The sequence below is a fragment of the Bos indicus genome, chromosome 12 (assembly GCF_029378745.1).
Source record: "Bos indicus isolate NIAB-ARS_2022 breed Sahiwal x Tharparkar chromosome 12, NIAB-ARS_B.indTharparkar_mat_pri_1.0, whole genome shotgun sequence".
In the NCBI taxonomy this organism is placed as follows: Eukaryota; Metazoa; Chordata; class Mammalia; order Artiodactyla; family Bovidae; genus Bos; species Bos indicus.
Window position 1 is genome coordinate 24,539,855 of NC_091771.1, and position 10,990 is coordinate 24,550,844.

A 10,990-nucleotide genomic window follows, 5' to 3' on the forward strand; every position below is an offset into this window, starting at 1 on the left:
CTCAACTAACAGGATACTGTACTAAATTTATTCTGAAATGTCTGTGATTTGATACTTAAGATTAATCATACTGATACTTTTCTATTTCATTTTCTGTGTTGTCCTTTTCTAACCCTGGTAGCCTTCAAACTTTCTGACTGGCCTGCTTTCCCCTTCTCCTCTCTGTAGTGTTGTCTCAGCTTGGCTCTGCCGAGAACAGACCTGAGCAAAGCCTTCCTCAGCAGAGACTCCAGCTCTCCTCTGCCTTTCAACAGCAGCAGCAACAGATCCAAGTAATCCAGCAACTTCACTCTGCTTACATTTTTAAAGACACTTTGCTCCAAAAGTACTTCAAAATACCTTACTTCAGTTTTATGTTACTGTCTTTTGAGACTATACAGTAATTGGTAAATAATTTAGCAAATTTATTTAAAAGTCTGACAACTTTAGCAAGTCAACTTGGAGCACTGCATCTATTTTGTACATTTAAGTCATACTCTCTGCCTAATTTAAAATCTTTCTTGAAGTGCTGGTGGCACATTAACATACATTTTTAGATTCCTTTATATTTTGAAATAGTCATTTGTAAGTGCCAATGGTTAACTCCTTAATACTGTACTGCAGAAAAAGGCAAGTATACCAGTGTTCCTATTTGTAAATTGTCCTACCTGTTTTAGAAAGGTGTTATTCCATTCTTAGGAAGTCAGAATAGTATACTTGACTATCTTTAATTTGCAGGGTGGTTTTATACTGCTATAAACTATCATACAACACAATGGTAACTGAAGTTGCTGAGTTACTGCAATATAGACTGGCCAGGCAAAGTAACAGAGCTTCTTCTCAAGTTTAAAAGCCCTGTCTTTAAAGCCCTCAGCAGGCTTCTGTACCACTGGTGCTGTTTGACTGTGCATTGTCTCGACGTGGTATAGTCCCTTTTTGTTATCTTGGTGCTCTCTCCCTTTCAGTTTTGTTCTCATCACTCTCAGGAAAATCATCTTTCCATACCTACCTACGTTTAACCTAACTAGATTTTTTTCCCTCTCTTTGCAGCAGTTACGATTCTTGCAGCATCAAATGGCTATGGCAGCAGCAGCAGCACAAACAGCTCAGCTACATCGTCATCGGCATACAGGCAGCCAGTCAAAAAGTAAAATGAAGAGAGGCACGTCAACCACTCCAAAATTCTGAGTCTTGAATAGTTTTCCTTTTTAAAAACATAAGAGCATTGAATCAAAAGGATTCGGAGTTTCTACTTCATTTTTGTTTTTTAAAATGTGTCAGTATTTTACATTGTTAGACATACAAACTTTATACAGAAATTTGATTTTTAAATAAAAACAAATAGTTTTTAAATAAAAACAGGGAAATGGTTTAACAAACCATTAGGGTTGGTTTGCCTAAGTCATTGTTTCTTAAAAATGGTTTCACGGTACATAATACAGAAGTGACCTGAGAAATACTAGAAACATCTTTCAAAAGAATGTAGTTTGGTATTTATTTAGTATAAAAGGTTTGTGCACAGTGTAACAAATACAGTTTTTATAAATCTGTTTTGAAAACGTGGTTGCTCATTTGGGTTTCATACTCTTAAATACTTCATCCATCAGTTTTTTTACTTCTTTGTGTCTTGTAACTGCTCGGCTCATACAGTCTTGAAGTTTAGCTCCAGTCAGTCCACTTCCACCTGAAAAATTGTGCCAACACTTAATTCTTACATGACCTATATCATGTCAAGTTAGAAAACAAAATTTGAATAATATAAACCAGTGATATGGTCTCAAGATTTGTAGGTATGTATTAACAAGACCTCCTGAAGTTTAAGAACCACTAACATATAAGATGCAAGGCATCTTGAGTAAATAAAACATCCCACATTCCATTTGGCCCTCCCTAATGTAAGGAAGCTCACTCTGGATTTTCATCTACATGTTTAGTACTGAGATGGAAGAAAAGTGCGTGCCTGGTTTGTGAAGACAACAGAGCCTGCCTTCCTCGTCCATTACAACTGTTAGGGTTCCAGTTGCCAGATGTTCCTCCTCTTCAGTAGGATCAACTATAAGCAGAGTGCTATTTTAAAAATAAAAAGGTATACATTATCAACCCATTAGACACATTTTATGTTAGAAAAGTAAGTTAAACTTACTACCTGCATTTTAGCTTAGATGGGAGCTAGACAGAACCGGTAGAAACCAGAAAAGCTAGTAGCAAGCTGAAGATTGTACTTGTAAGAATCTTTGCCCTTCAGTTAAATACACAACCTTTTGATTAACTTACTCATCAAACACAGCAAAGGAAGTTGCAACTGGATGAGTTCTAATATTCAAATAACTTTTCTTCTTTAAATTAACTTCTGCTAAAGCAGTTTCTTCATTTATAGTAACTTCAGGCAACTGTACTACAAAAAGGCAAATATGTTAAGTCAGTTTCTCACTCCAGTTAAACAGGGCATTCTATGCTTGATTAATTCACTTTTCCCTCTGTTTAAACTTGTCCAGAAGTATTTTTTGTTTTAAACTTTATTTTGTATTGAGGTATAGGAGGGCACGGCAACCCTCTCCAGTAGTCTTGCCTGGAGAATCCCAGAGGAGCCTGGTGGGCTGCAGTCCGAAGGGCTGCACAGAGTTGGACGCGACTGAAGAGACTTAGCACTCACACTCACACAACCAATTAACAAACAATGTTGGCACAGTTTCAGGTGAACAGGGAAGGGACTCGGCCATACATATACATGTATCCATTCTCCCCCAAATCCCCTCCCAGCCAGGCTTCCACATTAATACTGAGCAGAGTTCCATATGCTATACAGTAGCAGAAGTATTACTTAACAAAACAAAGCAAATATGGTGGATACAAATACTGTTTTTCTTTAATTTAGAAACATGTGGATAGATAAGTCCTCACAAAAACCTTTAGAAAATTTTACCAAAACAGAACACTGGCGTTTAAGTAGGAATATTCCCTTTTATTAAAGTTGCTTACCATTTTTTAAAGCTGCTAACAAAGCAAAGGTACAAGCATCCAAAATGTTTCCATCATGGTTGAGGCAAATGAGATCACAGTACAAAACCCAAGCAAGCTAAAACGGAGTTGACAAAGAAATTAAAGCTTTCTGATAGGTATAATGTGGTATTTGTTTCTACTCACAAACCACATCCTTGGTTAAACAATCAACTTTTGAAGCAAAAACTTAAATTAACCTTTATAAAGTAAAAAAGTGAGCAAGTTTGGTAAAAGCTGGCTTCTAACTACCAAAAGCTGAACAAGTGAACATCTCCATTTCCCCTCAAGGGAGCTACAGATGTAGGAGGAATTTCCATTCTTACTGCTAAATTAGCAGATGAGGGAATTGCTTCTGAAAAGCCCAAATGAGACTCAAAATGTGTTCTACCACAGAAACCTTAATACATGAAATTTTTAGGTCTCACACTGCTTAATAAATCAATATAATCAAACATGAAAAGCCTCTAGGTACTTGTCAATGTAGTTCAAAGTTTTCAGACAGACTTGAAATTTATAATGTGGATTCACCTTAAACATGTTAGCTGATCAGATATTAACCATCTGCTGGAAAAAAATTTTAAATGACTGCATTATTAGTTGAAAAAAGATTACATCAGCTTAAAAGATAGTTTCTAGCCAGGCAATGAAGTAAACAAAATTTACTGGGTTTTTTGGTGAACTATATCTAGATAGTTACAGAGTAGGAGTGATTTTTTTTTTCTTTAATTCCATCTAGAAACAAGATATCTGTATTTAAGGCTTCTGTGTTTTTTATATTTTCCCCACCCCAAAAAACACTTCAGAATTAATAAAAGCTCACAGCTTCTTTACTCCCTCTTACCTTTCCTGAAGAGATGCATAAGTCTTCTTTCTGAATTATCTGTGAACTTGATTTAAAGACAGCACAGTAAACAAAAGTTCAGAAACTCTAAAGTGAATGACAGTCAAACTTTATCACGATAATCTTACTTTTCAATGACATCTGCAATGAACTGGCTGGCCACTTGGGCCTCTTCTCCAGGAGGGCCAGACCGAAATCTCGAGGAACACAGAGGTGATAGATCCACATTAGGAACTGAAAGAAACACTGCAGCTGTGAACCAAATTTCACCTCTGGTTTAGTTTCAAAGGTGTTATCCACTGCAAAGGCAAGTGGAAAGCATATAACACATCAATTACATTCTTTTCCATTTTTCGTGAAAGTCTTGCTGCTGCTGCTGCTAAGTAGCTTCAGTCGTGTCCGACTCTGTGCGACCCCATAGACGGCAGCCCACCAGGCTCCTCTGTCCCTGGGATTCTCCAGGCAAGAATACTGGAGTGGGTTGCCATTTCCTTCTCCACGTGAAAATCTTAGGCTTAGATAAAATTTATATTTTTTTTGACTTTTTCTGCACAAAAAAATACACTACCACACAGCACCCCAAGCATCTATTTAAGACTTCCTTCAATTGTAAATTATTCACAAAAGTTTTTAGGTTTCTTTCAAAGTACCCCAATCTGGAACAGTATATAGCCTCACTAATCATACCAGCTGTTGTGCATTTTTAAAATGTTGGTTCCCACCATAAAGAAAAGATGGTCCAAGTTAAGAAAAAGAAAATCATAGTGGTATAAAGTAAGTTTATGAAAATAGAAAAGTTCGCAATTACACCCCTTTGCCTAAGAGTCAAAGGTTGATGCTTGATGACACCTGTATAAACTGATCAAACAAGTTTGACAAAGGTATTTACAAAATTCTGTACCTTGCTGTTGTACTATCTTCTTTTAACAATTTCAATATTTAACAGGATTATTTAATTTACACTATCTTCTAACATACATACATTAAACTTTTCAGGTCTGAAGCTTCTGAATAATTTTCAATTCACCCACTAAGATTTAACTATAATAGTAATAAAGTATTTATTAAAAAATTACAAAACCATTTAACTTACCAACATATCCTTTATCAGGGGCATCTGTTGGTGGTGCTCCAAATTCCTAGAAGCATATAAATGTTTCCATGTGAAAGAAGCTACTAGAAAATTGTGAAGACAGCAATCAGTCAAGGAAGGCTCTACCAAAGACCATCTTAGCTAGTTGGCAACATCACGAGCATCCACTGTGCCTGGGAAGGTGGGTCAGGGGCTCTGGAGACATCAGCACCACTCGCACTAGCTCCGCAAGGCAAGAAGGCGGTATGGCAAAGCTGACTAGTGCACCTCAGCAAAATGACCGGAGGTTCTTAAAAGTTCTGCCCCACCTCTCTTCTCCCTACTCAGTAGCCAAGAATCTGAATTTAAACCCCAACCTCAAATGAGACAATATTAAGCCCCTAACCTGGCAAGTCTTGTGAAATGTCACCCCACCTTTATTGGGGAAGAATCTCAACTTAGCCTGAGTAACTCAGAGCTCAGTGTAGTCAAAGCAGAGACTTTGGAGTCAGCTTAAACTGAAGTATCTGGAGAGAAAAATTTCCAGTGACTCTTCAGAGGATTGAGTTCAATTCAGTCGCTCGATCGTGTCCGACTCTGCGACCCCATGAATCGCAGCATGCCAGGCCTCCTTGTCCATCACCAACTCCCGGAGTTTACCCAAACTCATGTCCATCAAGTTGTTGATGCCATCCAGCCATCTCATTCTCAGTCGTCCCCTTCTCCTCCTCTGCCCAATTCCTCCCAGCATGAGGGTCTTTTCCAGTAAGTCAACTCTTCGCTTGAGGTGGCCAAAGTACTGGAGTTTCAGCTTAAGCATCAGTCCTTCCAATGAACACCCAGGACTAATCTCCTTTAGGATGGACTGGTTGGATCTCCTTGCAGTCCAAGGGACTTTTTTTTTTTTTTTTAAACTTTACAATATTGTATTAGTTTTGCCAAGTATCAAAATGAATCCACCACGGGTATACCTGCGTTCCCCATCCTGAACCCTCCTCCCTCCTCCCTCCCCTACCCTCCCTCTGGGTCATCCCAGTGCACCAGCCCCAAGCATCCAGTACCGTGCATTGAACCTGGACTGGCGACTCGTTTCACACATGATATTATACATGTTTCAATGCTATTCTCCCAAATCTCCCCACCCTCTCCCTCTCCCACAGAGTCCATAAGACTGATCTATACATCGGTGTCTCTTTTGCTGTCTCGTACACAGGGTTATTGTTACCATCTTTCTAAACTCCATATATATGCGTTAGTATACTGTATTGGTGTTTTTCTTTCTGGCTTACTTCACTCTGTATAATAGGTTCCAGTTTCATCCATCTCATTAGAATTGATTCAAATGTATTCTTTTTAATGGCTGAGTAATACTCCATTGTGTATATGTACCACAGCTTTCTTATCCATTCATCTGCTGATGGGCATCTAGGTTGCTTCCATGTCCTGGCTATTATAAACAGTGCTGCGATGAACATTGGGGTACACGTGTCTCTTAAGAGTCTTCTCCAACACCACAGTTCAAAAGCATCAATTCTTCGGTGCTCAGCCTTCTTCACAGTCCAACTCTTACATCCATATATGACTACTGGAAAAACCATAGCTTTGACTAGACAGACCTTTGTTGGCAAAGTAATGTCTCTGCTTTTTTAATCTGCTATCTAGGTTGGTCATAACTTTCCTTCCAAGGAGTAAGCGTCTTTTAATTTCATGGCTGCAGTCACCATCTGCAGTGATTTTGGAGCCCCCCAAAATAAAGTCTGACACTGTTTCCACTGTTTCCCCATCTATTTCCCATGAAGTGATGGGACCAGATGCCATAATCTTAGTTTTCTGAATGTTGAGCTTTAAACCAACTTCTTCACTCTCCTCTTTCACTTTCATCAAGAGGCTTTTTAGTGCCTCTTCACTTTCTGCCATAAGGGTGGTGTCATCTGCATATCTGAGGTTATTGATATTTCTGCCGGCAATCTTGATTCCAGCTTGTGCTTCTTCCAGCCCAGCGTTTCTCGTGATTAAACTGGGCAATTCTGAAAGTACCCAACATAAAGTGCTAGAAACAGCAAGTACTCAGTAAATGGTAGCTCTTACTCCCTCAGACTTTTAAGCAGTTTTCTACCCATTTGCACAGATTAAATGCCATCACTGTATAAAAATGTGTCACCAAAAACCTCTTAAAATTTCTCAAATTACAACCAAATTCTTTAAAAATTAAAGGCAGTGAGGATTTTTTTAAAAATTGTTTCATTTCAGCAGATTTGCAAATGTTCACAAATTATAATTAAGTCATTAAACTTGGGTTGTATTATCTAAAATTCAAAGGTGAAAACTTGGGAAATGAAAATAAATACTAAAATACCTGACTGCCTAATCAACAGTAGAATTATAGATGTATATTATAATCTAATGTATATGAAGCTAACTTAGTAACTCAAATCTTGGTAATAAGTATATTAAACCTACCGCTTTAATTCCACAAATTACTGTAGTATTTCCCAGCTTCACTAAAGCAGAACCATCTGCGGTACCAATCGAACCTGAAAAGTATTTTAAAAAAATGAAAAAGTTTTCTTCTTTTACGTATGATTTTTGTCTCTAAATATCTAAGTTGTCCATGAAAATGTACTCCTTCCTTGAGTCTCTGTAAAATTACAGTTGACCCTTGAACAACATGGGCTTGAACTATACTGGTCCACTTATACAAAGATTATTTTCAATAAATACTTCCATAGTACTACATGATCCACAGTTGGTTGAATCTAAGGATGCTGAACCTTGGATATGGAGTGCCAATCCATAACAGTAAGATTATACTCGGATTTTCAACTCTGTGAAGGCCGGTGCTCCTAACCCTCTCAGTGTTCAAGGGTCAACCAAATTGTTTTAGGATTATTATTCATTTTCTTGATTTTGAGTGAGTCATTTGTCATTCAATCACAGGGCTGTTATAAAAATTAAAATCTCTTGACAGAAAAATCACTGTGATCCCTTACACATGGTAGAATTTATCTGAAATACTGTTTAAATGGCTCAGAGGCTAAAACCTGGGAATGTCATATGGGTAAAATTGGAAAATTCCATGTTTGCAACAGAAGATTTAATAAGTGTAAGGTATAGAAGGAAACCAAACCTTACAACTTTTGAAGGAAGGGGGGAAAACACTTCAGAGTTACTTTAAATTTAACATGAACATAAAAACTGAAAGGATGTGCTTAGTTGCTCAGTCGTATGCGACTCTTTTGTGACCCCATGCACTGTAGCCTGCCAGGGTCCTCTGTCTATAGGATTTTTCAGGCAAGAATACTGGAGTGGGTTGCTATTTCCTTCCCCTGGAGATCTTCCCCACCCAAGGACTGAACCTGTCTCCTGCACTGCAGATAGATTCTTCATGCACTGAGACATTTGGGAAGCCCACTAGTGAGAGGAGAGTGAGTTAAAAAAAACTCTACAAATAAAAACTTGCTATTAAGAAAAAAGATTCTATTTTCAGAACTGAAGCAACTTCAACATTCTCTTTTAGAATTCAATGTACTCTCACCTACGTTGACAGTTGTGGTTCTGAATTCACCAAGTTCTCTTCCATCAGGACGGCAATTCTCTTTCTAAGTAAATATATGAAAGTAGATTACAGCTACATGTATATCTTACACAGACCAGGGAAAACACACTGAACCTCATTAATTCAAATAAATTAATCTGTATTACTTTAAAACTGTCTTTTAAAAACTGAAGTATACTTGACACATTAGATGTATAACATAATGATCAATACTTGTATTTATGAAAAAAGCATATGATACCATTATCGAAAGGCATCACATAATCACCTTTACTTACCAGAAATCTCCTGTAATACTCCAGAGGTTCCACAGTTCTGAAAGACATGTGAAAAATATGAGATAAATTATAAATCAATATAAATCCAGAAACAATAATCTTAATGGTGGGGTGATGGAGCAGAAATCTCCAAAATTTGTAACTAAGTTTCTGTTATGAATTCTAGTTTATATTGCCACATGTTGCTAATTATAAAAAGTAGCTACCTTTGCAATAACAATCACACTCAAAGACTGACTTTAATTCTGCTTTAAACAAGTGTAAGTAAGGAGACCAAAATCCTAGGTCTCTTTAAAAAGATAATTAATCCAGGTGTGCATCACTCACACTTTGATGCAGGAATACTTTGTTAGTAGGAAAAAAAAATTACGTATTTATTTTCACTATCCCGTGACTTAAATTTAGCATATTCTTCGATTACGAGCATAGGCAATAAACCACTATAATATTAGCCCTACCTGCGACTTCAACAACTACAGATTAAATGTTTTTGTTTTTACTTTATAGTTGCCTAAGGTAAGTGTAAGGCGTATCATTACTTTGAAATTTCAGGAGTTACTTTAGACTTCCCACTAGGCCTTCTCTAAGAAAGTTAATTTCAAAACAGGTATTTCACTGTGTCAAAAGCCCAGAGTTTATAAAAATACATGGTCGTTTCAATATAACTGGTTTCCTTTGGAATCCTATTTATTTTATCCATTTAAAACTGGACTCAGAATGAAAAGCTATAGCCTTCCCCAGAGAGTAGCACCAAAAACGCTTAAGGAAAACCTTTCTAACAAGGCAGAATCCTTTTACACATAAACTACTGGGCAGGGAAAGCAGGGTGCCCTGAGATTTTGACGCAAAGCTTTTTACAAGATTACAAGTGTCAGATGTGCAGATGACACCACCCTTATGGCAGAAAGTGAAGAGGAACTAAAGAGCCTCTTGATGAAAGTGAAAGTGGAGAGTGAAAAAGTTGGCTTAAAGCTCAACATTTAGAAAACTAAGATCATGGCATCCGGTCCCATCACTTCATGGGAAACAGAAGGGGAAACAGTGGAAACAGTGTCAGACTTTATTTTGGGGGGCTCTAAAATCACTGCAGATGGTGATTGCAGCCATGAAATTAAAAGACGCTTACTCCTTGGAAGGCAAGTTACGACCATCCTAGATAGCATATTCAAAAGCAGAGACATTACAACAAAGGTCCGTCTAGTCAAGGCTATGGTTTTTCCAGTGGTCATGTATGGATGTGAGAGTTGGACTGTGAAGAAAGCTGAGCACTGAAGAATTGATGCTTTTGAACTGTGGTGTTGGAGAAGACTCTTAAGAATCTCTTGGACTGCAAGGAGATCCAACCAGTCCATTCTGAAGGAGATCAGTCCTGGGATTTCTTTGGAAGGAATGATGCTAAAGCTCAAACTCCAGTATTTTGGCCACCTCATGCGAAGAGTTGACTCATTGGAAAAGACTCTGATGCTGGGAGGGATTGGGAGCAGGAGGAGAAGGGGACGACACAGGATGAGATGGCTGGATGGCATCACTGACTCGATGGACATGAGTCTGAGTGAACTCCGGGAGTTGGTGATGGACAGGGAGGCCTGGCGTGCTGAGATTCATGGGGTCGCAAAGAGTCGGATACGACTGAACGACTGAACTAAACTGAACTGAACTGAACAAGTGTCTCCTGGGCAGCAAAGTCCACTACACACCAAGCCTAGCGTTCGCACCGGGTACCGGCTCAGCACAGTCCTTCCTATCGCCCGCCTCAGTGTGAAGAAGATGCGCCCTTTCCCTTCAGAAAGGGAGACGTTCAGTTCTCCCGCCCAACGTCTGCTTCTGCGGTGGAAACAAATGGGAACCAGGTTGGGTGGCCTCCCGATGAGAAAATCCCAAGGGTAGAGTAGCCACCGACCGGTAGGCTACAAACTCGCGCCCGCCAGCCTACCGCACTCACTTGAACCCAGCCGCCATCTTCCGCCCGCGGATCTGCGCATGTGCCGCGTCTGCGCCTGCGTATCACCGCCGCTCCGGCCCGCGCTGCTTTTTCGCTTCAGCACTTTCAACATTGATTCTGCTACCTTATATCTAGAAGGCAGGGTTGTATGGGCCAGAGTAGAGGTAGAAGAAGTGAGGACGGTTTCCCGCATGGCTTCGCTTCGACAACCCTCTAGCCAGACGCCCCTTTAGGTTTTCTTGAGCTTGACGTTTTCTAGCGAATCGGCTTTTACGGAAGTTACGAGTGTTTGTTTAGAAACAGTTTGATAGTTCAAGCGTGC

The 10,990-nt window shown here is 39.0% G+C and overlaps 2 protein-coding genes across 16 annotated transcripts in view; one reads left to right on the forward strand and one right to left on the reverse strand.

The window, feature by feature from the left end:
• The window catches only part of SUPT20H (SPT20 homolog, SAGA complex component), a 39,494-nt gene extending 37,956 nt beyond the window's left edge, over window positions 1-1,538 (forward strand). For 8 of the 12 annotated variants that reach the window (XM_070800174.1, XM_019971380.2, XM_019971378.2 and 5 more), the window contains 2 exons: window positions 169-272; window positions 1,030-1,538. In XM_070800174.1, coding sequence (XP_070656275.1) covers window positions 169-272; window positions 1,030-1,167 — 242 coding nt within the window. In that variant the 3' untranslated portion in view covers window positions 1,168-1,538. The remainder of the gene's footprint in view (window positions 1-168; window positions 273-1,029) is intronic. The other 4 variants (XM_019971381.2, XM_019971385.2, XM_019971382.2 and 1 more) reach the window with 1 other exon arrangement.
• EXOSC8 (exosome component 8) lies at window positions 1,450-10,781 on the reverse strand. 4 transcript variants are annotated; one of them, XM_019971386.2, is made up of 11 exons: window positions 10,669-10,780; window positions 8,727-8,763; window positions 8,428-8,491; window positions 7,353-7,426; window positions 4,914-4,959; window positions 3,949-4,054; window positions 3,821-3,866; window positions 2,959-3,055; window positions 2,254-2,374; window positions 1,940-2,046; window positions 1,450-1,663 (listed from the first exon to the last, which is right to left on the reverse strand). In XM_019971386.2, the coding sequence occupies exons 1-11, from the start codon at window positions 10,683-10,685 to the stop codon at window positions 1,548-1,550; spliced, it is 831 nt and encodes a 276-aa protein (XP_019826945.1). In that variant the 5' UTR covers window positions 10,686-10,780; the 3' UTR covers window positions 1,450-1,547. The 4 variants fall into 4 exon arrangements, with proteins under 4 accessions (XP_019826945.1, XP_070656282.1, XP_070656283.1 ...); XM_070800181.1 differs by having other exon boundaries at window positions 3,949-4,072; XM_070800182.1 differs by lacking the exon at window positions 7,353-7,426 and having other exon boundaries at window positions 3,949-4,072; window positions 8,432-8,491; window positions 10,669-10,781.
• Between the last annotated feature and the right edge of the window lie 209 nt (window positions 10,782-10,990).